Genomic DNA, 27,232 nt, shown 5'->3' with positions numbered 1-27,232 from the left:
TTGTCTCACATCTATGTCCTTAGGCGCCTTAGACACCTTTGTGGCCTCACTGATATCCATGGGCTTGAGAGCTCGAGCAGTTACAATTAACTGGAATTCGATAAAGCCTGGATGGTTCTTGGTCGGAGGTTTGGTGTGTAGGGTTATCAAGATAAACAGCAGGAGGCATTCCCTCTAGAATCAGAGAAAATAGCGCTGCACATGCATATACGTGCTTACACAGATGTGAACAAATTTTACTTCACAACTTCAGATGTTACCCTTCTTTTCTTTCTGAGGAAGAATCAGGACTGACTAGCAGAGAAGGTCGGTTTCCGCAAGCACATTCCCTCACTTGTTGAGGCACTTAAAAGTGAATGAATCCAGAGGCTTGAGGAATCAGGCAAGGTCATCTCATGATCAAGCCCTGTAAATGCTGCCACAGTAAAATTCCAGTGCAATCTGAAGTCACCCACAGCGACTTTTTCAGAGTCTCACTGCACGTTTCCTCCTCCTCTGTGCATCCTGGTGTTAGCTGCAGGATGTGCATCCAGCCTAAGCTGAGCTCCCTGGCAGCTGCACTTCTAACACACAGCGTTCCTACAGGTTTCAAAATCTGGTTGTAGGCAGCTCGATATTTGGGCAGCCAACAGCGGTGGTTGCTTTTGACTTTGTCTCCGTTTTGTCTGGTAACACTCCATCCGTAAAATGGGGGTAAAATGACTTCCTCCCTGCAGAGGAGCGCTCTGAAAATAAATTAATAAAAAGTTGTGAAACATTCATCTGTTATAGTACTGAGCACTGGAGGAAATCTCTTGAGGAAATTAGTTCTGTCATCAGAACAGGGTTTAAGTAGCGTGCAATGGATATGGCAGGAGGCCTTGAGCATTAAACGGTGAAGGTGAAATAAAATATCTGTGTGTGTGAATCAAACCCCCTTGCCCGTGTGCCAAAGGAGGTAGAGTCCTGTAAGAGACTGCAAGTGTGCTTGTGTAACCAGAGACTGTGTTAACTGGCACCGTGCAGCGTGCGCAGCATGGAAACCTCACTTCCCCACCCTTGCAGCAGCGGTTACATCTTTAAGACCTGGCCTCCTGAGGGGAAGACCTTGCCCGGCAGAAGGTGAAGTCTGTCGGATCACTGTCAGAACATCTAACAGGGTATTTCCTGGGGCAGTATGATCCATGGGTCCAGGTTTTGGTTTTTACAAACCTGTGCAGGATCTTCGGGCACTGACTGATTCTGGAATTGCGTTCCTCGAGCTCACCTTCACCACCGAACTGCAGCGTTAGCCAGTGTTAGCAGCACACAGTATTCCTTCATGCACAGGATTAGCCAGCCACCACAGGAGAACGACTTTCAGTAAGAATCAACTGAATTTGAATGTGGGATTCTGCAGTTAAAGCTTGATTCAGACCAGTGACAAGCTTCAAGGCCATTCCAAGTCCTTAGCTCCCAAAGGAAAAGCTTTCTGTTAAGGCGGGCTTTTCTGTGGAGGTCTTCTATGATCCGGTCAGATGACACCCAACTCAGTACCCATTGCAATCAGTGGCAAATCACTTCTGTAAAAAAAAAATCATATTAGAATTGTATCCTTGATCTCCTCAGTCACCCCATCTGCGGGGCAGGAATAAGCAGGCGATGTTTAATGCTAGCAAAGCGCTTTGAGATCCTTGGATGAAGGAGGCCGAAACCCGCAGTATTATTCTTGGTCTCATGACAGACTGGATTCCACTTACACACCATTATTTTCAGAAGTGTGTTATGTTATTTGCCTGTCCACGCTAACAATGACAATAAATCACTCTCCACGCTTCACTACGAGAATGAAGCATTATTTACAGATTATAGCATGGATAAGGCAGAAATACTGTTCCCATCACTACAGTAACGGATCTGTCAGCGCTGTCATTACCACACTTTAATTCCAGTGGTTTGCAAGCCTGTTTCGATTACCATTACCAAACAGACTGCTATTTTTCAGCTTTATTAATGTTAAGTGAATAAATCATGGAAGTTAAAATTGCTTTTTTTTCTCCCATTACTAAAATTGGCTTAAAGTTGAAAAAAAAGTGGAATTTGGAAAGCAGTTCAGTTCGTCCAAAAGAGAGAGATAAATAAGTTAATGGACTGGCCACTTCCCATGCTTGCTTTGTAACCTCATGATCTGCTTCTAGCTCTGTATTGACGTGATGATATAGTGGAAAAATTGATGTTCCCGTGGAGGTATTCCAACTGCTCCGATACCTAGTATCGTTTTTTAAAACTGCTCGAATATGTATTTACGTTGTGTCTGGGTGGTCCTCGGGTTAAAGAATATGCTTTCAATAACTTTCCATCAAACATATATTTTTTATTTTTAATAAAAAAGAGGAAATTAAAGACAAGAAACTATGTTATTTTAACATTCAGGTTTCAACAATAATGAAATTCAAATTTAAGCTTGACACACCATCTTAGCTCATTCAACAATGTGTTTTTAAGAAATGCCAATAATGGGATGAGTTAAGAAGAACAAATCAGCCCTAAATGAAAACCCCCAAGTTATGTTTCATTCCTGAAAAATGTCTGTGCATGAAGGATTTCCTCCTTATGTTTTTGTAAAAAGAACTTGGGAGCTTAAAACTGTGAATTTTACTTGATCACGCTCAGGCTTTGTTTTTTGGAAAAGGCTTGAGACGGACTCGGGAACCCCAAGGTCAGCATGTCCTGCAGCCCATCTTGGGTGCCTGACCCGGGAAGGGGAGTCAGCAGTCCGTGGTACTTCCAAAGGCAAAAGGAGCACAGCCTGGACTCTGCTGGGGATTCCCCAGAGCTCCTGGAGCTGATTTCATTCAGCATGGCCGACCAAAACATGCTCTCTTTCTCTCTGAGAAGGCCTTATCTTCTGTGGCGAGGACAGGGTGAGACAACCGCATATGCTGTTGTTGTCCTGTCTCCGCTTGTCTTTCCTGCGGCAATGCCTGTGGTGCCTCATGCCCAGTCTCTGTCTGTTCGTTTGCATTTTACTGTGCGTTAAGGTCTTCCAAAAGCGTCTGTGATCATTTAAACGGCTTTAGTGGGACAGGAAGAAGGAAAGGTGCCTGCTTTCCTCGTTTTAGCTGCTGCACTGGATAAATACAACCTTGTGGAGGGAGAGGAGAAGGAGAGGAGAGGGTGCTCTGCTGCAGAGCAGACCAGGGGTGGGGGAAGGACTTCTTAAAGGACAAGGTCTGGCTCTGCAGCAGGAACAGAAACTGGTGACTGCCTGGAAGAGGAGGCAGCAAACTATGCAGAGCCCTGGCTCAGGCTGATGCAAAAAGACTGCAGGTTTGGAAGGTCTCTGAAGAATATGTAGAAAGGTGGGAAAGCATTCTAAAATAGAACTTAGACATATCTCTCCCTCCCTGTACACACACACTGACCCTGTAATGTTAATCTGTTGAATCCAGCAGATCTGTTTTCTCTCTCATCTGTGTTGTTAAATTCAAATTCAGATAAAAGCCAGCTGCTGAAGTTCAAAGGTCTGTGGTGGTTTAGGGATGTTTATAATAAGGAAAAAGTACAGGTAGGGGCAATGCAAAGCTCTGGCTGACTCAGGATCCTTTCACAAGGATCTGAAACAAGTTTGCTGATGAGTCTAAACTGGGAGGAGTGGCTGACACACCAGAAGGCTGTGCTGCCATTCAGTGAGACCTGGACAGACTGGAGAGCTGGGCAGAGAGGAACCTAATGAAGTTCAACAAAGGCAAGTGCAGGGTCCTGCACTTGGGGAGGAATAACCCCATGCACCAGTACAGGTTGAGGGTCAACCTGCTGGAGAGCAGCTCTGCAGAGAGGGACCTGGGAGTTGTGATAGACAACAAGTGAACCATGAGCCAGCAACGTGCCCTTGTGGCCAAGAAGGCCAATGGTGTCCTGGGGTGCATCAAGAAGAGTGTGGCCAGCAGGTCGAGGGAGGTTCTCCTCCCCCTCTGCTCTGCCCTGGTGAGGCCACATCTGGACTGCTGTGTCCAGTTCTGGGCCCCACAGTTCAAGAGACAGGGAACTACTGGAGAGAGTCCAGCGAAGGGATACAAAGATGATGAGGGGACTGGAGCATCTCTCCTATGAGGAAAGGCTGAGAGACCTGGGGCTCTTTAGCCTGGAGAAGAGAAGGCTGAGAGGGGACCTTATCGACACTTATCACTATCTAAAGGGCGGGTGTCAAGAGGATGGGGCCAGGCTCTTTTCAGTGGTGCCCAGTGACAGGACAAGGGGCAATGGGCACAAACTGGAACACGGGAAGTTCTGCCTGAACATAAGGAAAAACTTATTTATTCTGAGGGTGGCAGAGCCCTGGAACAGGCTGCCCAGGGAGGCTGTGGAGTCTCCTGCTCTGGGGATATTCAAAACCCACCGGATGTGATCCTGTGTGACCTGCTGTAGGCTAACCTGATTTAGCAGGGGATTGGACTAGAGGATCTCCAGAGGTCCCTTCCAACCCCCACCATTCTGTGATTCTGTGACTGCGAAACATAGCACCATACCAACCCCCAGGAAAAACATCAACTCTGTCCCAGTCAAAACCAGGAGAATCCACATCACTGGTTTTTTTCCAGCAGCCTGGTCACAAAAAGCATCTCCACTGACTCCCCCGTATTTGGAAACCCAGTTGAAGATCACAACATCTAATTCTTCCTTATGAGATTTCTAGTCTGTGGCTAGATGTTTTGATGGTGAACCTTAGGGCTACCTGATCTCTACAATGATTGCACTCATCCTTTATTTTTGTTTTCTGGTATTGGAGGAAAGATAGCTGATGCTGTCACAGAGACACGATACAAAATCTTGGCTTCCTTGATTTATTTAAAACTGACCTCCAAGTATTAATGCCCCTGTAATGAGACAGGTGCCATCTATCAATTAGCAAAAGTCAGGATTAATCCAATGAATAGAAATCTTATACCACCTCGTATAGATCATTGATTAGCAGCAAATGTACAAATTCATTTTACAAAATTGGAAGCCTAATATAAACGGTAGTTAAGTAAATTATGATTAAACAACCCAAAATCTCCTGTTTAATCTTGACTTTACATGGTGACAAACCAGAAAACATAAATAAGCAGACAGATATGCGGCAGTACAGTTTTCTCTAGAAACTAAATTGTCACTAAACTCTCTGAAACTAAACTAATTGCTAAAGCAGATACAATAATACATTTCTTTGTAAAATAGGAATTTTTAATTGCTTAGAGACAAAACTCAAAATCAGGACCTCACCATGTGCAACTTTTGATGCTGCGTGAGAATCACAACTGAGAAGTGGGGTGAGACAGCCCATAGGCCTTTTTTCTTGTCCAAGCTGAGGGAGAAGAAAATAAGTGGATAAAACATCAGCTGTGAGATATCTGAAACAGAAGATAGTCTCCGAGTTTTAAAATCCTTCTTGATTTTAGCAATCTTTATGCTAGATGCTCTTTTCTGAAAATATGCGTAACTGCAGGCAAAACCGAATCCTGACAATTCAGCCCTGGGAATAACAGAAACAGAAGGACAGACCATGTGAGGACAGAAATCCCCTTTTGTCCCAGTGCTGACAAATACTCCCAAACCAGTAATCATTTTGAGAGGAAACAGTTGCTTCATGCGAACACTATGATCTAGAGGTCATGCTTTCTTGCTTAAGACATACCATTTCTGTGGTAAATCCCCCTTGCTTCTCACAGGGCCACAGCTCCTGTCCCGCAGCCCTCTCCACGAAGGACGAAAGGATAGGCAGTCGTGAACCATGGCCGCAGAGTGTGGTGTGTCCCCTCGGGTAGCTGCTTGGCCTGTGGAAGTGCAGCCATTCCCCCTGGACAGCGAGGCCCTTTGTTCTGTATTCCACCCGTAGCTTATGTCATGTTCCTTCTCCGGCACCCCGTGCCCCCAGGAGTGAAGAGGCCGGGGCGCGTACATCCCCCATCCCCAGCCGAGGCTGCAGACTCCGTAACGCAGCGCGGAGCTGCCGCAAGGAGGGCGATGCTGTGCTCCACACCTGCACCCGCCTTCCCCTCCAGCAGGTAAGACCAGGCCTAAGGCCAGACGAGAGCTGAGCTGCGAAGCCGGGCGGCTCCTGGCCTGTCTCCTGTCCAGGGTGGGACGGGCTGCGAGCTCTGGGAAGCCCCACGTACCTTGTGTGTGTACAGCCCCAATGGCAAATTGGGTTTTGTGCAAACACAGAGAAAGCCACCCAACGGTCTTGGTCGAATACCCAGGTTTCAGGTCAGTTTCTAAGGATTTTTTCCCTTTTTTTTTTTTTTTTTGGTGCAGGTATTATTTAAATCTTCCTTTTGGAACCGGATAAACATTTCACTAAAGATTCAGGACACTTGGGATGGTTGTGGCAGCAAGCCCGAGCTCCACACAAGCGCCCCGCCAGTGGCACAGGACCCTGCGCCCCGCCGCCCCGGCTGCCCCGTGAGGGGCTGCCCTCGCCCGCGGTCCCGTCCCTCACGGCGGGGGGGCTCCCGCGCCCTGCTTCGCCCGCTGGCGGGCCGCGGTGCTGCCAGTGCCGTTACTCCGCCTTGAGGCGAAGCTCTCTCGGGCCTGAGAGGGGTCGGGGAGGGTCCCTCCCGGAGGGTCCCTCCCTCCCTCTCCCCTGCCGCAGCGGGAGAGGCTAACGGCCCCGCCGGCTTTCTCTTCTCTCTCCACCCGGCCGGCGGAGGCGCGGGATCCCGTGCGGACTCTCCTTCCCGCCCTGCGCGGGGAGGTCTCCTCAGGCCGGGAGGGCGGGGAGGAGGGGGCCGCCTGAGAGCCCCTGAGGGCGGCGGCGCCGCCGGTGGCCGCGGGGGGGCGCTGGCCGCCGTCTGCCCGGCGCTGCTGGGCTGCCTGTGCCGGCCGCGGCAGTCCCGCTGCCCGCTCGGCGCGCAGCGGCCGGGTATGGGGGAGCTGCTGCCGCCGCTGCCGCCGCTGCCGATCTGCCCGCGCCTCGCGGCTCCGGCGCCGCCTCCTTTTACGGCCTGAAGCGCGCCCGCACTCGTGGATCCCGGCGGGGAAGGGGCCATGGGCAGCCTCCCCGAGGCGCGGCGGTTGTGAAGGAGCCGGCGCTCGCTCGGGGAGCCGGGAGGCTGCCGGCCGGCCAGCCAGCCTGCGCCGGGAGCGGGGGGCTGCGGCCGGGAGGGGAGCGCCGCCCGCAGCCGGCGGCGGGCACGCAGGCAGCGCCTCAGCGTCGGTGCCTCGGGGGTGCCCGCTCCGCCGCCCGCGCCCGGCCGCGGCGGTGGAGGGATGCGCCATGGCCACGCTGGTGTGCCGGGTGCAGCTGCTGGATGACACCGACCCCTTCAACAGCACCAACTTCCCCGAGCCCACCCGGCCGCCGCTGTACACCTTCCGGGAGGACATCCCGCTCGCCACCCAGCTGGCCGGGGTGCACCGCCTCCTCCGCGCCCCGCAGAAGGTACCGGGGGAGGGTGGGGGGTGTGGGGGGCACTGGGCGAAGGGCAGCGGCCTCCCCGCGGGACCCCGGTAGCGGGGGAGGACGGGGCGAAAGGCGGCGGGCGGCCCCCGGCCCCTGCGGGGCGGCAGCCTGAGCTCGGCGCCCGCCGGAGAGGCCGCCGCTGCCCGTGCCCCGCCGGCTCGATCCCTCGCCCCGGCAGTATAAATGTTTCCCTAAGTCCTGGGGAGAGGCCCTGGGGGGCGCGGAGGGGCTCCTCCCGCTGCCCTCGTCTGTTCCCAAACGCCTTCAAGGGCAACTACTGCCTCTGCTTTAGCTGTAGCTGCTGTACGTTTTCCTCAGGAGAAAAACAAACCCACAAAACCAAAGCCCTAGTTCGATATCAGGTACTACATGCCTGTCTCTCGCTAGCGATGCCTGAATATCTGGGGCTATTGAGGAATAACGTGTTGTTTAAGGACAGCCGAGCTGCGAGGAGCACGCAGACGGGATCCGAGCTTTGCTGTGGTAAGGTTTAATGAGCTAGGCGGTTACAGCCAGGGCTTTGGTAAAAATAGCAGTGTCTGCTGCCCTTGAAACAATTGGTACTAACTAGTCCCTCTTGTGAAGAGCTGCAGCCTGTTACTGCCACAGCTCTTGTCAAATCCTAGCTATCTCTTCTTGCATACTTCTTCTGAAACGTATGCTGGCATCTGTAGTTCTGCCCTTGAAGTCAGGCACCCGGGCATGATCCTTGAATTTTCAGTTTTCAAAGCAGTGCCATTGATTGACATAATAATAATGTCCTTTCATTATTATCTTGTATCTGCACATTAGTTCTGCAGAGTGCGCTGAAGAAAAAAGGAAAAATGCCCACTTCTTTTTTTCTTCCCAGAAGAAAACAAAGTAAAAGTTGTAAAACTTTTATTCACTCGCTGATGAAGTGGGAGGAAAATACTCTTTTAACATCGCTTGTTATATTATATCTTGCTCTTGGGAGCTTGCAGGAAGATGACAAAGGGCTGTATGTGCCCTCAGATTTAAGGATCTCCAAAACCCCATAAAAGTATTTCAGAGAAAAGCTCTTGGAGCAGACAGAAGTTTTGCATTTGTAGAACGGTTTCTCGCATAATAGTTGCCAAGGATACAGCATCCAGCGAACAGAGCTCAGCCTAACGCACAAAACCTTTGGAGGCTCTTGGTGTGCTGGGTCAATTCTGTTTTCATGCGCTCAGTCGTCCTCAATTCAGAGACTGGTCCCATTGTTTTCAAGGGAGGCTTTTTTGGAGTCAGAGCTAATTAAGAGAAGGGCAGGGTGGATTCTGATGCCTAATGAAGTAAATAAAAAGATAGTTTAAAATCTGGATTTACAGTTAATTCAACCTCATTTTCAAGGATATTCCGCTGTGTTGTGTTTTGCTTTTACTTTGCTTTGAATACCGTCCCGGCATTTTTTTTTGTAACCCTATGCTAACCAGCTCCCAGCCCCCACAGTTTAGTGGCTTTGGAGCTGCCCAAAATCCACGGCCACTTCTGTACTTTTAACTCCTGCCCCATGTTTCAGTGTGCAGCGTCTTTCTCCAGTTTAACTAATGTTTGGAAACGGGGTTTGCAGGCTTTGGATGGAAGATGGCCCAAGTATCTTGAGGTGCTGCGAACCTGGCCATTGAAAGATAGCTACTCTGCTAAAGGCGAGTCCTGGCCCAGTGGCTTGTTAATCTGAGGTTCTGCCTCTTGCAAACATTTTGTTTCTGCTGTTGTAATGATGTGGGCAGGCTCGCTGAAATCTGCTTACATGGTTCCGGTTACCTGTGTGTTTGCAGAACCAGGGCCTGTTTCTAGAGTGCCTTAATTGTGTCCCTTGGCCTTCTCTTAGCTTCTGCAAAGAAGAAAAAACCGGAGGGTTGATTAGACTTGTTTACCTTTACTAGTTAAACTGAAAGCTTAGTTCTTTGTGTGCGCTTGCAGTTAGTGCAGCCTCTCTGTGTTTGGCGTTAACGTCTTTCTGTGTGTGATTTTGTAGGACCAACTGATCTGTGTCACTTTTTAAGCACAGGCTTTCCATTTTCAGAGGTGGGGATATTCCTTCTGCAGCTTTTCCTCGAGACCGTGCTAACTTGGTCTCTAGAAGATCACCACATTAGTTGGCTGAGAAGGATTTTGTGCCATTTCTCCCAGAGATCAGGACAAACTGGGATCTTGGAGGAATGCAGCTGTCAAAGCAGAGCATAGGTTGAAATTCAGGTGTCAGTTCATGTTGACACATTTGAGGCTTGATTGATTGATTAATTACTTTGAAAATTACTGAGCTAATGGACTGATGGTCCATTTAGTATCTTGATGGTGACTAGAGCAAAATACCTTGAAACAGACTTAGGAGCTCAAATACATAGTGATGTTGCTGTCTGAATCATTCCTCAAATCTTATAAACTGTTGGCCTTTCTGCCAGTAAATTCAAATGATCAATGCTAGTTTTCTTTCATCAGTTTTTAAGTTATCATCCTTTGACTTGGGTGAATATTCACTTGTTCTCCCAACAGAGGTGCTGGCTTGCTGCCTTCAAATCACCGGCCAGTTTGTACACCTCCGTGTAGACAACGTATTGCCTTGTACTTGAGAGTGAAGTCTGTAGTGGGAAACCAGCTCACCTTGGTGGGGGTCAGATTTCACCATTGCTGAGCTGAAATGCGCAGTGATGGTGGTATTTCTGTAGTTAATGAAATTACTTGTGTATTGCAAGTCATTGTAAGGTAAATATTATAATCAATTATTAAGACAGCCATTTAAAAATCAAATGAAAAATGCTTTGACATTCTGACCTGCCGTAGTGTGTCATTAGTAGCTTTTTTTGTAACCGGCAAATGTTATAGTTTGGCTCCAAAGGGCAGCATGTCTTTAATATCATATGTTGGCTTTCCTACTTCTCTTTAAGCTTATAAGTATGCTTGAGTCTGAGAGCAAGTCTAGATCTGTAAAGTGTCTTCTGAGTGGCAATGTTTTTAGACCTTTGTGGAGGAGCACAGTGAAGTTAGGTGACTGAGTTCCATGAACACTGGCTAGGATGGGCTTTACCACACTGAATGCATCGAGTATCTGGATGAGGTAGAGCACCTAAAGCAGTCGATAGGGAAAACTGAGAAGAAAGGTGTCTGCAATCCTTCTTTTGCTTGGAATTAGGTGCGTAATTGTGACCGCCTCCCTCACTTTTTTCCCCCTCGCTCCTCTCTGTGCACACACCTTTCCCGACAGCCGTATCTCTGGGTGAAGCAGCTTGCTGTACCCTGGTTGTGCTCAGTTCTGCCTTGTGCGTGCGGTACGCGTGCTCCGTGCACACGTGCCCAGCTGAACCCCACGGGGCAGGGCACTGCTGTCAGGAACGCTTGCTTTGGGTATCCCCCGTGGTTTCAGGTGCCCCAGCCCTAGATGATGACATGCCATCTTAGTTACCAGTGCAGTGAGGCAGCACCGATTCTGCTGTGGTATTTTTAGCCTCATCTGCAAGTTGTAGCTGAGCAATTAACCACGTTGCAGAGCTTTTTTTGGGTTGCTTATGTTGATTCGGTTGCCCAAGGTGCCATTTTGGATTTGGCTTTTACTGCTTTGTTTCTGAGGATTTCAGGTCTCTCTTACTGTCCGTTGTATGAATGAGAACTGGAGAACTGGGTCTAGTCTGGGCTCTGAATTCAGATGTCCCTTTTGCCCATTTCTGTGAACCTTGGGAAAATTCAGAACTGGATCTAAATTTGTGGCTCAGGCCCAGTGCCAATAATGCGCTTTGAATCTAATTTGGTACTTTGGGTTTGTTGGTTTTGAATTGCTTTGAGTTACTCGATACTTCTGACTTGCTGACACAGGGTCGTTCGGGAGAGTGGATATATATACATGGCCGATGTCAAGTGGTATGCTTTTTTTAGAGATCTTCTTCATTATAACTTATTCATATAATTACAGCATGCTAAATATGTTGCCATATTCTGTTTTCAAATCCCACAGTACTGTTTAGTGCTGGGGCAACTCTGTAAGAAATACATGTTTACAATAATATAGGAAATCACACTGTCTAATTTATCGAGAAAATGTAATTGAAATACTCCACGTAATAATGGAAAATCAAAAAAACCTGAGAGTGCATATGGTATACTGGTGGTCTTGGTGGAAACGGGAAATACAGTGCTATAAGGGTAGTTGTTTTGACCTCCTGTTCCCCCTGAGAAAACTGGAGGCAACTTCTGTGTTTAAAACTCTTCCAAGTATTTGTAATTAGGAACAGTGTCATTCAAAAAACGATGGTATAAGCAAATAAATCCAATGAGCACTAGAGGGATTCGGGAGTTTCATTCATAAAGAAACCATCCAGCTTTCCGTCTTCAGCTGCTGTGATTTAACCCTAGATTAAAGCCAGGGCTGACTCTGGGGCATGGTGTGATGTAAACTGATAGCAGGGGCTGTTCCACTGGGTTGTGTCCTGGCATGGGGCTCAGCGCTGGCACTGAACGCAGTGCCAGGCTATGTCCTGGCATCAACCTCAGGTTTTCTGAGAGCAGAAAACCTACCAACTGGCTCCTTTTCCCTGGGTTTGCTTGAAGCACAATAGCATTAAGAAATGGCTTGGTGCAGAGAGGCTAGGCAGAAGCAGAAGAGAGGGTGGTTTAGATCCTGATCCTCCTGGAGGTAGCAGCCGTTCTCTGAAGAGAGCATTTTTGGATTAGTCATTATGCTCTTCATGGGAGCTGAAGAATAGAAGATGGAAACTTCATATCATTGTCCCAGGGAAAATGAACCCACAGGCAGGGGAAACTGGCTGATACCTTCTGCAAGCATTACTGCTGAGATCTGGGGGATATTTTAGCTGAGACCTGTCAGTACAACTAGGTCTTCCATATTCTCCCTGAGGCAGGTGGACAACAGCCCTTTCTCATCCTTTGAGAGAAGAGGGGATTTAACACAACGGTTATTTCCAACAGGTTTCCAAAGTGTTGTGGATCTACCCAAGTATTTCTGGAGCTGACACAATCCCATGCTTCAAGAGGTTGACCCTGTAGTGGTGGTGTGTGCTTGAATTTTCCAGGGAAGTATTTATGAGGGCAGAGGGGATAGGATCCAGCTCTGTCTTCTGACTTGAAAGCACAAGCTGCATCAGAGTCCTTTGTGAAACTCTCTGTTCTGTGGGAGTATAAGCACCCGCCCAAAAGCACAACTGTGAAAAGCTGCCCAGCAGCTTATTGTCTTCTGTGGTGTGGGCCTTCAAAGGAGCAGAGATACCCATACAGCAGATACAAAGTGATTGTCAAATGCTGAGCTTTATATCCGGCAGTTTAACGTAAGAGATCTTTGAAGTTCTTGCAAGGTTCTTCTGACAAGTTACAGTTTGGGCAAGTTACAGTTCAGTTCAGTTCAGTTGTTTGATCTAGGCTTAAAAGCCATGTTGTAAAAGCAGGGGAGCAGACCTATCCCAGAGATGTAATTCCTGAATTTGACACTTCTCCCTTACAAGTCTCTTAGATTGGCTGCTCCTAGCTCAACAGTGTTTGTAGAGCTCAGTGTCAAGAATGACGGGAGCGAGCATGCTGGTGGTTCTCAGGCTATTGCTGAATTTTGAAATCAGAGATTGGTCAGATGCAGCCTCTGGAAACTTGCATCACCATGTGTTTACTGGAGGTTTGTAATCAAACAAAGGAGATGAATAGGAAGAGGTTAGACCTTGCTGTTATCATACCCCAGGTCTTGTACTTGCAGTTACAAATGTTGATGTTTTCTTTCAAAACCACTTGTAGGTAGCACCTTTCTTCCACATTCTTCCGAAATTGTTGTATGAAGATTGCTAATGGCTTCAGTTAGCAAGAGACCAAGATGACTTCAGTCCATATCTATGTTGGTGGAGGAATGGTCAGAGAAAGATGTGGGACCTGGCATGTTGCAATCTTCTCTTCTTCCTGTGTTGTCCCAAAGAAGAACAAAAGTTTTAAAAACTTTCAGGAAGAGTTTTCTCTTTGCGGTGCTTGCACATCCATCCTCCCTTACCAGTAATTCGGGTCTAAATGAGAGCCCCCTTTCTTTCTGTTTGATCTCACTCACAGGGCTGTGAGGATGAGTATTCCAATTCTTGTGCAACTGTATGCAAGGCAGTGGGGCTGTAAGTTGCCCGTCCATCATGTTATCACCTATGACAACGCTCCTTTGTTTTACGGTCCACTTCTGTGGCTGGAATTCAGCCAGGACAGGTTGGTACCTCTAGTCTCCCAAAATGTGTCGTGTATTTTTTGGTGACCCCGACGAGTCTGGGCTGGGGCTATATACCTCCTTTGGTGAATGGTGCTTCAGTAGGCTGTGCCCATGTGCTAAGATAGTACCTCATTACCAGCTCAGAGGGAGGAGTGCTAGCTACTACACCTCTGTCATCACTTTACATACCACCTGCATTGCATTATATTAATATATTAACTTCATATTGTATTACAGTTATTAATAAGACAGTAAGGAATGTCGTTACATATTTTTACCAGAGGAACAAGTTGGGACAAAAGTAGCAGTGAGCTCTTTAGTAGGCCTAGCTACCTAGAAACATCTGCAACCATCTGGCATATGAAACTATTGAAGTAAAGGTGAGTGAGACTTGAAAGTTCACTTTCCGCATGTCATCAGCTTAACACGTATATATTAAAAAAATGCATTGCAGTTTCCAATTCCAAACACTTAAAAAGAAGTAATTCTGTCATTCCGTGCTGGGAAGGGGAAAAGCCTGAAAATGTGACTCCTGAAGATTAAAAAGATAGTGAGAGCTTAACATTTTTAATTAAGAGTTAACACTTGAATGTATAAAAACTTTGTGGCTTGAAGAACAGAAATTTGAATTAATTTTTTTTTTCAGTGTTATGAAAGACAGGTATTTAAAAGCATCCTTGCAAATGCTGTTTCAAAACAGATCCTGTAACTGCTACCTCAGCACAGAAGTTCAGGAACGCACAGGATGAGGACTGAGTTGTCTCCTCATTGGCAGTATTTCCAGGGCAGAATTGAAGTGGGCTGCTTTAGTGTTGACAAAGCTAAGTCATCTGAACAGCTGCCAATGAAGGTAAAAGGATATTGATTTTCAAGGTTGCCAAAATGTTGTCTGTCTTTCATGAGTACTAAGTCATATTGAAAAGATTTGGAGTAAAACTGTTGTTTGTTTTAATGTTTTCCTTTGTGGACTATTAATCAAGACGGGCGAGATGTGAGCGTGCGCTCTGCCAGTAAAGACATCCACTAGCACAGAGCAACTGTCTGTCTAGTGCTGCTCCTCCCGCGGTTGACTCCAGTTTACCGTCAAGTTCTCTCGACATGTTTCAACATGTAATTGCATTGGCCTATATACAGTAACGTGGCTGTCTTGGGCTTTAATCCTAGCCGTTGTAAGAGTGCTGATTGAATTGCAGGCTAAAAATAGGCTTCACTCAGACGTGCTGTATGCTGGCAGTTGTGCTCTGCTTTGGCAGTTGGTTGGTAACATGACATAATTAAAAGTTGACAAAGGCAATAGGCAGAATGCTGTCCAGCGACTTCTAGGATTTTGTCATGAAGAAGGTAGTTTTCTCAACTTGATGAAGCTGGCTGGATGGTTACATCTCACATAAGCAACCTATCAAAGCATTAAATTCTTTGATAGTTCTGGTAGGCTGCTGAAAGAAAGTTCTCGCCTTAAAACCATTCTTTAGATTGATGTTGCTTCTGTGGGAAAGCCACTGGTACCAGCGCTTAGCATTTGGAAATCATTACGGCTAGGTGTGATTGGAGTGGCAAAAAGGAGATTAGAAACATTTTTCAGTGAAGTGTAAGTTGAGCTATATTTACTTCCTGTGTGTTGCTAGGGTTTGTCACTGATATTCCAGCAAATATTTCAGAAAGATATACGCAGTTGACGAGGGGAGAACAGCTTGCTATCTCATGAGTGTTCATCAGCTAGTGTTATTTTAAGAAGTTTCAAGGGAGATTGATTAAAATTATGCTCTTGTGTTCTTCATCCACCAAATTAGATTTCTTGAAATAAAAATAATAATCTAAATCTCTGAGATAGTTAGGCACCAACTCATAAAATACAGTTTGAAGAAATACTCAGATGAAACAAATCTTTTTCCTCAGTGAATTCTTCTGCAGGAACTGGCATGGGATGCAGGCTGCTGAGTACTCAGTCTCTGTGTTTAGATGTTAAAATCAGGGAAGGGAAAATAAACTACAAACAAGTACTGTGAAAAGATTACTTTCTTGGGTGATTGTGTGTCTATGCAGATGCAATCAAAGCAATGTTATACCTACCTCTGTTTTCTCATGTTGGTTATTTGTCCATTTCTTCTAAGTAAGTTGAGTCAAGACTGAAGCGTGTTCAGTAGGTGAGTCATGGGAGGTTAATACTGAAGTTGAAGTCATGCCTGCGTGTTACTTTCTAGCAGGCTGGCTGTTTGACAATTTAAAATAAAAGTCACTGATCTCATGCTTTGTTTCCATGTGGCTACTAATAATTTCTATGGTTTGGGTTATTTCTGAAGGCAGATTCCCAAGAAAACCGAAGGCTGATTGAGTTGGGGTGATTGTACATGAGAAGAAAAAAAGAGGGAAGGTCTATAAAGTTTTCCTGGTCTGGAAACAGGAAGACAATCATAAGCATGTTGTTAGCCAAAAGTAGTATTTCTTGTAGGCTGTCAGTCCAACTTGGTGAGTCAGTGTTATGTCAAGGCATTTTGCAGGAGAATCTGTTCTAGCAAACTGAAACCCCTGTGAATTTTCAGGTGTATCTTTTAAGTACTGTTAGGAATTGTTCTGAGAAATTGTAATTAGCTTCTTGGGAGAAGTATATGAGTGATTTGGCATGAGTGGTCTTATCATAGTCTGTAACAGCATGCTTGTGTCACCTCATGCCTGTCCTGCCAGGGAGTTTGACTCTCATATTTGCTGTTGCAGTGGAACCTATTTTGGCTTGACTGTAAAGCTGCCAGCACTGGGCAGTGACCTGAGTGGTGCTCGTGTTAGTGTCCGTCTTTATGAGCTACTAATGGAGACAGAAAAAACTATGTACTTAATCAGATGCTGTTGAAGCTAATTACTGTGCTTAGTTTGTTTTTGCTATGGAGAAGGAAGGTGAGTGCAAATCCCGCCACAAAATGTTTATACAAACACATTGAGGTGTTTGGGCAGTTTCTGTGTAGCAAAGAGATGTTTGTGCCATCTCTCATTCTTCCTACCCTTCCCCTTGCTGTTTTTCAGTGTTGCAGCCTGCACTGTAGCAGGAGGCACGGCTCAGTTTACAAGTGATGGTGGTTTGCGGGTCACTGTGACTCAGCTTCCTCAAGGAGACAGATTTTGGCCATTGATGATAACTACTTCGTTACTCTTGATGGATGAAACCATGGTGATGGGTATGGGACAATGGTCTCAAGTAACCAGGTCCTGCTCCTTTCCACTTTTCCACTGTTTCCTACAGTGGAAGAAACCTAGCCTGGAGAGAGGCTGTAGTTTTTCAAGACAAGTGCTTATTTAAAACCTGGAAATAGTGGTATTGTGATTTCTCGATTCTCAGAGGCAACTTCTGGAGAGCTGCCTGTGAAAAGGGTGTTGCCATAACCTGCGGTGCTAACAAAAAGATAAGCTAATGAAATTACATTTAAGCTGTGTATTACAACCTAATATTGAAAGCCTTGTGTACTCATGCCCGTATCTCTTAGTTACAGTTGGGAAACGTGTACTGTTAGTTGCAGAGATGCTTGCACAGGGTAGCATACATCTGACTTGTAATTTTTTGAGGTCACTGAGTGAAGAGCTTCTGTTTGAAGTTGAGGAGAGTTAAAGCTTTGAAGCCCTTATATGTAGATGGATAGAATGGGTAGAGCTACTACACTAGTGCAAAAGGAAAAAACCAAACAAAACCCTTGTAATACAGACAAAGACTACCTTGCCCTTGGACACACATGCACATTTGTGGCAGAATGGGGAATGGAAAATAAATATTCTCTTTCTTGTATTAACTCTTGGACAATAGCCATTTCTTCTTCCCAGAAACACAAGAGGCTTTGGAGCATGGGCTGTTGGTTCTTTGGGCACAGGAGCGGGTGCGTGGGCAGAGGAGAGCAGCACCTGGGATTTAAGGAGAAGCTCTTCAGTGGAATGTCTCCTAATGGTAAAATTGACATGAAGTTTAAATACCAGCGTGGCTGCTGGCAGGTTTGAGAGTTAACATTTTGTTTATGCAGTTCTCCTTTGGGTGTTATATTGTGCCATTAGCATAGTCTCCTAAAGCCATACAAAGCGAAACAAAATACTAAGCTCATGAGCAAGCTTTTGTTGGCACCCTGTTTTGTTCTTGTCCAGGAGAAAATAGGTTTGTACTTTTTCTGTTGTTTTATGATTTGGGGTCAAGGGAATTATTTTTCTGTCTTCAAGCTTCTGTAAGTGAAAATAAGGTTAAAGAAGTATGTCTGTTGCTTGGAACAGAAAATGTAAGTCTTTCCCTGAAATAAGTGTTACACCTGAGCCAGCCCATGAGAAAATTTTCACAACTCATTTCACAAATGAATTAGTATCCAGCTGTTTTACTGGTCTGGAGGAAAAATACTTATGTCCCAGTCTCATCAGTGTCATAGCAGCAAGCGTCTAAATTTGCTATAAGGAAAATAGTATGGTTTTGATATATCTTAGATGAAACCTGTTTAAGTTGTGGTGTTAATATACTAGTTCAATGTAGTAAAAATACCCAGTTAGTGCAATAAAACTGTGTCTAGATGGACAGGAAACATGTGGTGAGACTGGAGATGTGAAAGTTGCTTTTGGGACAGGGGCCATCTGTGCCAGGACCCACTAACCTCTGCTTTTCTGGCATTCTGGGGGCCTGCGGTCATAGGGCGTCTTTGTAGGTTGAGTGTAGCAAAGGGGTAGGAGGAGAGAGGCAGGCAAAGACCAGGCAGGGCCTTGAAACTGAAGGTCCAGTGCCTGTGCGGGCCAACATTGCAAGCACTGTCTGTAGGAGGATTTTTGCTCCCCTGACCTGCTACAGACAGGAAAGCCAAGCATTGCCAAAGCTAGTGGGGGGAGCCTAATGCTGGCACTGAAAGGTCCTATATAAGCTTAAATAGGAAGCTTTGCTCCCAGGATTTGTCTGTCATGTACTCGCAGCATTGCTGGCTTTTGTGTGTAACGCTGAACTTTGTGTTGTGGTTCCCCTCCCGTGTAAGGACAAGGTTACCACTTATGTAACAATTGCAAAGCATAGTAGAAATTGACTGCAGATCTGTACCCTAGGCTGTTTACAGTTCCCTGCCCCGATTGTTTAATAAGTTGTTTCTAAAGAAGGACTATATTTATTCACTAGTAATCAATATTTTCATGGGGCTCTGGAAGGGCAGTCAGGACAAACTAATTGTGTGTATTAACTTTTCTGTTGGTGCATAGGGCTTGCAGTTACTCATCAGGGCAATTTCGTATCATAAACATTATGTCTAACTGGAAGAGAGCAGAAGAGAAATATCATCGATTTCATTGTTGTACTAAAAGTATTTCATGCCCCAGTAAACATAAAATCAAGATGTTGTAATTTTTTTGCTAGCGCAGCTCAAGATACGACTTTCTACAATTAGTCTGTTTAAAAAAAAAAAATCATTCTGTTAAAGATTACCTTCTCTGAATATGTTGAGGGAAAACAGCTAATTGAGCCCAGAACAAACTGCCTTCAGAGGTAAACAAAATTACAAACTCTAAGCAAATCCTTGTAGGCTAGACTGCCAGAGCTTTCTATTTTGCTTTGAGACACACGAGGTATTGAAGATGACTCTGTGTGCAGATCTGTAGAAGAGCTGGGCTTACAGCAAGAACGAGAAGATGGTGTATAGCCATGGTTGTGATGAGAATGAGACTCATTCCAGTCAGGGAAAATACTTCTTTGTTTCTCCCTACAAATCAGGACTTTCATCTTTTCCTACTTGGTATTTCCCAATATATTTTTTTGGCAATCTGAGAAATCTGTGTGGACAGAATCTGTCTGTCCCTACAGGTGGCCATTTGGAGTCTTCATATCTTCTTTGGGAATTGTGCCTGTGTATCTATGAGGAGTGGGAGATGTTACTGCCAGAATAATCAGACAAGAGTATGTTAAATAAACCTGCGAACCCAGTTTTGTATAGTGCTGCCCAAGATGGCAGCTTATATATTTCCTATTTAACAAAAAGCATGTGATACTAATTTTTCCTTTCAGTGTTCCTTGCTTGGAAACCCTCTCTGAGGGGGGAAAAGTCTAAAATGAGCAAAAGACAAAGTTGCAAAGAGAAGTAGTGTTCTGTTCTTAGATGGGAAGTGAGCCTTTTCTTAGGTCTGGAATAGAAGTAGGAGCTCTCAGGCCTGAATGTCGGGAACACTTGCTGATAGCTTAACTGGATCATGTTAACATGCTAAACAATTTGAGAGAGAAGGTGGCTGATAACCACAGTGCAGAGACAACGTTCTCAAAGGTAGTTAGTCCCTGTGCTCATGGGGCAAAGGAGGCAGCAGTTATTGCCTACAAGACATTGGAAAGTTGCCTATTAATGAGGGAAAGCAGAGAGAGACACAACATACTGAAAAATCATGACCATCAGGGGTTATACATCTTATTACTTAAAAGATATTTTATAGGTCTTCACATCATTAAAGCTACAGCAAGACTGTCAACTCAAAACAGTCATTTACAAGGCTTATGGAAATGGAAGCAAGCCCTCGTTTTGACCTACTTCATGTAGTTGCAAATAGATTGTGTATTTTTTAAAATTATATTAATTGTGTCCAATTTTGCTTGCCTTAATACGCCAAGCAAGGATAGAGAATGTGCAAAATACTTCTCAGATGCAAGGAAGACATAATTGCTGCTCACTCTGTTCAGTGATCCTAAATCCATCTGGTGCGGTCTGCACTCATAACCTATGGGTACATTTATAATAATCCCATAAGCAACTTTTTGGAAAGAAAATATTCGTGGCTGTTGCATAGGAAGAATAACTTTGGACTATTGGATATCTAAGACATCTGGAAGGGCCATGAGTTTCCTGGTGGAAAACCTTCTTGGTGAAACATCTGGGGCTTATTTCTCTAAACCCGAATAACCTGAAAACTGTTTGAAGCATGTATTTAAATGTAAAAGCTAGCAGGACGTTTGCTTTACCAGTGAAGAGCAATGAAATGCTTCAGAAAAAAAGGACACAAAAAAACCAACCTGAAATACTGTTGCTGTAGAAATAAAAGTATCATTTTCAAAAAAGGAAGAAAAAGTAGTAAAGTCTTCTTGAATGTGTAGTTGCTCTTTGCACTGAAGTCACGCTTAGAGAAAATGTTTTCTGGTATTGTTTTTCTCTTTTGTGGAGGGGAAAAGTGTATTTTTAATTTCTTACTTTGAACCTTCTTCATGCATGACAAAAAGGTGCATTCCTCTCCTGTTTTAGGATGATTGAGTCAGCTATTCCTTGCCTGGCCAAGCTGAACAACCGTAGCTGTTGTTTTCTTTCTAATTGGGCTTCACAATGGCTTTTGGATCATCAGAAACTTCCTACTACTTAAGTTGTCAGCAGTTTTCCAATCTGTGTATCTTTGTTGTTGGCTTGTGTTTTGTTTGGGTTTTTTTTCCCCCTTTGGACCATTGCCAGAATTGGCTTCAATTTGCCTCTTGCCTGCCTTTATTTTTAAATTATTTTTTGCTGTGGGAAGTGACAGCTCAGCCAGAGGGGCCAGAGGCAGGAGAAACGTGGGTCTCCATGGCCACGGGGATGCCCCGGGGTGCCCAGGGTTGCCATGGCCAGGCACCAACCAACTACAACAGCAAAGCGTCTGCAGAGAATTTCAAAACTCTTTCTTTATTTCATGGACTGCCTTTTGAATGCATCCCCAATACTCAGTCCTTTTTTTTTTTCCCTTTTCAAATAGAGCAGGGCTAGTTTATCAACAGGGGGGGGTTTGAGCACTCAAAACAAAGCAAAAGGTTTGGGCCTTCTTGCCTGTCAAAGGGACCTGTTTCTTATTTCACTGACGTGCTGTTGGAGAAGATGACGTCGTGCCTGTGGAGCCGATAAAGTTACACCGGTGTATACATTGTGAGGTTAGAATGGCACCAAAGACCTTGATGCTTTGCGAGCTGCAATTGTGGGGTTTTTCTTGTGGGTTGAATTTTTTGTTTTTTTTTTTTTTTTTTACATAAGGATTTTGCCTCCATCCTTTTACTGTGTAGTGTAAGGCAGCAGCTTAACAAGCCAAGCTACTATTCCGACTGTAAGAATTTCTTTCAAATTAATTGGCAAACAAGAGTACCATGAATAAAACAGAGCTTTGTGCTTCGTATTTCAGAGCTTTTTATTGTAGCTTGCTCTCACTGGAGTGTGTGAGCTACGCGAGACATTTGCCTGTAGTGAATGAAAACTGAAAGGATGAATAGCTACAGTGCCGAGGTAAAGCTCAGTTATGTTTTTGTGGTGTAATAGCGGTTAAGCTTATACTGGAAATAAATTAGTTCTTGCTGTATTTCATGGTAAAATCAGTACTAGAGAGAGTAACGGCTATTTTTTTTTTTTTTTTGAATGTGTTGTTTACTTGTTTCTGTGTTTTAGGGCTGTGCTACTGCTTTTTACAAGTCAGTGAAGAGAGTATCATTATAGAGGGAATATGGAAAGTGAGACACATACCTGCCTCTCCCCTTCCTACTAGTGCTCGAAATGCATGCTGGTTTTATCAGAGAGGAGGGTTTATGTTCTATTTGATCCAGATACTTTTTAATGAGATTAAAGCTGTTTGTGGAAGGGAAATCTATTTTGTTCATTGTTATTAGTTACCACAATGCTTTTTCTAGCTTAAAGTAGTATATAATTAATTCTCAAGTCAGAAGAAGGCACATGCTTTTGTTTCCAGACTTTTGAGAATGCAGCAAGTACCAAAAGGCCATGTTTGGAGAGGAGAGATAAGCCTGTGATGAATGCCTTGATCTAAGGGTTGGGAGACCATTTGCTCTTTCTGAGTGTGCCAAAAGCTTGCTGTTTGGCTGTGGGTTAACCATCTTAGGGTTGATTCTACTGCGGGAAGTGTGACTCTTCCCACTGCTTTCTATTTACTCCTAGCTTTGTTCCAAACTACAAGCATTGGGCATGTTTCTCAATGTGAGAACCTTCAAACTCATTTCAACTTCTAGTATTAAAAGTGACTTCTCTACATGCAACCGCTTTCCCTTCATAAACCACATCCACATTCTCATTCAACTTAAAAACATAAATCAGTGTGTTTATCGCATTTATTTTTCCAAAGAACAGTCTTCCATCACAGAACTAGGAAGTCCGTAGTTTTGTGAAGTGCAAGAGTATGGTGTTTCCGGACCTTCTGGTCCTGCCTAACCAACTAGTCTGTATAGCTTCAGGACATACATGTACATGATCAGGTATTCCAGATTGTTTTACTAGTGGCAGCTGAGAGGAATACCTGAATTCAACCAAATGGTTACCAAGGCTTATCTATGTTACCCCACTTAATTTGGGGATAGAGCTCTGTGTAGTCTAGGCCAGCTCCGTAGAACATAAGGGCCAGATCCCCCCAATCCACTTAGGCATCTGTAAAATAATTTTGACAGCTTAGTCTTCAAAAGATGTCCACAGTGTATTCCCCTTGCTCACTAATTCTCAGGTATCTAAGGGTTTGTTCTTCCATAATACATTGGCTTTGGTGGCAAGTCAGCATCAGACACTTCCAACCAGCTGCTCCTAGGCTGTTTTTACACCTTGTTGCCCACCTGCATTGTGAGGAAACCCAACCATTTGTCATGAGGTAGGTTGTCAAAGGGATCTACATTGAAACTGCTGGACAGAGGACTAGAGTACCTATGCGAGACTGCTGGCCCTAAAGTTGACAGGTGCCAACTTGGCTGATGGCATTCAGGTACATAAAGGTGCCGCGTACATTTGGTCTTATAGGTGTCTCTGAACATTCCCAGCATCTTTTCTGCAGGCAGATCCGTTTGGAATTGACAAGCTAGACATCAGTAAGTTTAATTAATCAAGTACTGCAGAAAACCATGTTCAGTCTTAGTGGGTTTGACCCATGTAGCAAAGTACAGGTACGTTGTGGTTCTTTTGTACATAGAAGAAAGTGATATCTATGGCAGCGATCTACAGTAGCTAATGCCAGATGGTTTGGAGGGATACTTGAGTACCACCCTAATGGACCAATTTAAATAATAGATAATGGATGGCTGATGTCTTGAAACATACATGTTTTATATGCTCTTAATTACAAGAAATTAGCCTCTTATTCCTAAACTTATTTAACTGCATTTGATCTCTAAGCTTTGAACTCTAATAATGAGCTTTATTGGCCTATTATGCACTATATTTAAGGCTCACTTTTAAACAGTTTTGTATTTCTTTCATTTATTTATTCCTTTGTTCTGAAAAAGGCTAAAAGCATCATTGACCTTTTTTTGTTGTTCTTGAGTACCACAATCCTCTCTTGCTTTTCCCCAAACTATCTCAGTCTTTCTCTTCTCTTAGAGCATCACCTAGTCATCACTGACACCATTTAGAGCCTGTCCGCTGCCAAGGAAAATAGATCAGGAGTTTATTACTAAAGTCGTCTGTTTCTAGTTATTTTCTCTCTATGCCCTTTCAAACAGTGTGATCAGAGCATAAGCAAGGAATTAATACTGCTGAGATATGGCTGGTAATGCTGCATTCATTCTTTCCTTACAAACTTGTACTTTACTTGTAACTGAGTTGGAGAGTGTGGTTTTCTGTTTCAGTATTGTTCAGATGTGATCCTAATGAACGCAGAGGTTCTCTTGTGTTTGCCTGTTCTAGTCCAGACAACTATTTTAAAGGTGGGGGTTGAAACTACTTGGCAGCTAATCAAACAAGGAAGAAATGAATGATTAAAAAAATATTAAAATGATGAAACGTAAGTGCCAAATAAATTCTGCTCAAGGCTAGAAAATCTGACTTTAGATCCCTTGTGTGGTTTTATAAAATCTGGAAGTAGTAGTTAAGAAGACAGTCTACAGGGTACATGTATTTTCACGATTTTCAGTGTTCTTGTATTGAGTTTCATTCTCTTTAAACTTTTTAATCATGCTCTTTTAATAACTTCCCAATTGATGTTTGATTTTGAAACCACAAAGCCTTTAAGAGGCAGTCTAAGTATTAGGAAGAGTTGATGACTGTAGTCATTAGAATATCGTTAGTAGACAAAATCTTTCATTTAAATCTCCAAGATTCAGGCTGTGTCTAAACAATGAGTCTGTTGACAAGTGTATGATGTTCTTTTTGGTAATCCTGCCATGCTTTATTTTCTTTACAAACCCTTGGAGTGAATGTGTTCAGTGTATTTTCCTGTATCTTAACCCATGGGTTTGTGAGAGGGTTTTGGTTTAGTTGTTTTGGGTTTTTTTTAAGGTTTCAGGTAACTAATGAGAAGCCTCTGAGTCAAGTTTTGATTATAACAAAAGACAATTTACGCTGGGTTTCCCATTTCTTTTACTGACTCTGTCTTTGACTCTCTTCAACTGCAAATTTCCCCTTCTTTGACCATCAAAAGTTTGTTCATTTTGCCAGAACTGCAGTTGTTTTAGAACTACTACCCACTCCTCTCCCTCTGAAGCTGTCCTTTTTTTCCCCAAAACCTCCCTGCTCCAGATTTCCAAATGGCCTGGTATCCTGTACTTTCTTTCTTCTCTTTACTTTTGATTTTTCATAGAGGAGGGATCACAGATGCAAGTAACTTCTTCTCTCAAATACTGGTTTTAAGTACAGCTTAGCTCAGGACTGACATTCCAGCTGTGTTATTTTTAAAAGGATGCAGATGTGTCATATGGGTGGAAATGCATGTTAGGTTAGGGATGGGTATCTTCCTTTTTGTGGTATATTGTCCAGTAGGTGTTTAGCCACTGTGTCAGTGAAACCACCACTGCTGAAGCGGGATTGCGTTTGTCGCTCACTGTGTGCTTGCTGTGCCTCTGGGAATGGCGCGAGCGGTTCTGCAGGAGCCCAGTGATTCAGTTTGTGACAGGGTAGTGAGCAACCTGCAGGGTCCCAAATGCTGATAGAGCAGCGGTGGTGAAATTCTTAGAACAGCCTGTCTTTTATCTGTCTGAGCAAGGTGGAGGGAGGACACTAACAGAAAACTTGTTCTCAGGGACATGTATTAAGAATAAAAGGCTGCAAGCCATAGGTTCAATCTGCCACATCACTTCAAAAAAGATTTTTCAGTGAAGTACTTTGCAGTTTTCAGCTCAATGGAAGTACAGAAGAAGCCAGATGGAATTGTTTGCCACAAATTAAATGTGATTTTTGCTTTCCTGGACTACTACTTGCCTTTAAAAGAATGATTTCTGAGATTTTAACTCAGTGTTTTTCCTACACACACTCTGAACAAAAGATTCCTCAGATGATAAACTCCATTGAAGCTAATCCTTTCCCTCCTCCTCTCCCTTTTCTTGACCTATCTCCTTTTTAGAGATTATTCCCATTTCCTTGGATACCTTCACAGTCATTCCAGCCAAATGGTAATGAGAGCGTGTCAGCTGTAGGCATCCCCTGTGTTTCAGCCAAAAAGCGGTATATACTTTAAAATAAAGGAACCTGTTCTTATGGCCACTCTCCTTTCTGTTCAGCTGAAGAGGCACCTCACCATGAAGGTGAGAAGAGCTAGCTCTTTGTTGCCTTAGGAAAAGCTGAACGCAGATGGGGAGAGGGAATAGAAGAATGTAGGTGTCAAAAAGCTAATGACAGGATGCAGAGGTTAGGTTATTCTCATCCTGCATGTTCCTTGTCTTTATTGTGAGAAACACAGAAAATGCAGTAGGTTTTTCGGGTTAAAGAACTGGAGAGGTTTTGGTCTAAACGATTTGACTTTACTAAGTTCTACTGTTGGCTGTTGGGTTTGCATGTAATCTCAAATTTAACTAATTTAACCTAAAATAATTGAATTAACTGGGGGAGAAAGAATGTGTGTTAGCTTCCTATGCAGCATGAAATTTGGCATAGGTTTTATGCAGAAATTAAATTATTTTTAATATTTTCAGTTAGCTTTTTAAAGTTTAATATAAACATTGCAGTAACCTCCGTCTCTAGATGAATTTATTTGGCTTTCTTGTTCCATGGTTATTGACATTCTGATCACTTGTGCACTTTCTAACAATGCCTGTGTGGCTGCTGTGGAAGCCATGGTGTCAGATTTGGACACAGATACTCTAGTAAAGTCAAAATTGCTCCTTGTGGAGCACTGTGTTAAAGGGGATCACAAAGCAAAAAGTCTGCGAGTGACAATTGTCCAAGAACAGCAACAGGTAGGTATCTATACATTATGTTCTCTCTGTGGTGTGTTGCCTGTATTTCAGAGCCCCTCAGAACAGCAGTTTCAGAATTTTGAACTTTGAACTTCCTTCTGTTATTCTTAAGTCAAACCCATAATATTAATATAGCAGCTTTCTGTGTTTGTTTTCAGTGTCTTTATTATTTCAGCAGAATATTTTTATTGGCAGTGTATTGTTCCAGTGGCTCTCGAGGATCTAATGTGACATTAATGTTTCACTTCATGCACTGTATTACCTGACCCCAGGAGTATTTTGTGGCGTCTACCATGCCAGAGGTAAAAGCTGCTGTTTCAGACCAGGAGGGCAGGCTACATTCAAAATACCAGCATTTCCATATCAGAGTAGCAGCTGCTTTTAAAGTAATTGTGCTCTGATGGCCCTATGCTCAACTGCACAAACCTTTGGGCTATACTTTTTGTATAGGCACAGCTCCATCAGTGCAACTGCACATAAGCTCCCCCAAGTGTACAAAGTTTGTGAGGTAGTTTGAAAATGGCAATTACTGTGCTAAAAATAAACCAGAGGTGCATTAGCATTAATAACTACTCCC

The 27,232-nt window shown here is 44.2% G+C and overlaps 1 protein-coding gene across 4 annotated transcripts in view; it reads left to right on the top strand.

Annotated features, from left to right (window-relative positions):
- Nucleotides 1-7,216: 7,216 nt before the first annotated feature.
- The window catches only part of FHOD3 (formin homology 2 domain containing 3), a 386,715-nt gene continuing 366,699 nt past the window's right edge, over nt 7,217-27,232 (top strand). For all 4 annotated transcript variants that reach the window (XM_086468856.1, XM_086468855.1, XM_086468854.1 and 1 more), the window contains exon 1: nt 7,217-7,381. In XM_086468856.1, coding sequence (XP_086324982.1) covers nt 7,217-7,381 — 165 coding nt within the window. The remainder of the gene's footprint in view (nt 7,382-27,232) is intronic.

Source organism: Leptosomus discolor, chromosome 8, assembly GCF_034619465.1.
Source record: "Leptosomus discolor isolate bLepDis1 chromosome 8, bLepDis1.hap2, whole genome shotgun sequence".
Taxonomy (NCBI): Eukaryota; Metazoa; Chordata; class Aves; order Leptosomiformes; family Leptosomidae; genus Leptosomus; species Leptosomus discolor.
Note: the sequence above shows the minus strand (reverse complement) of the source record. Positions and strands in the feature narration are given on the sequence as shown.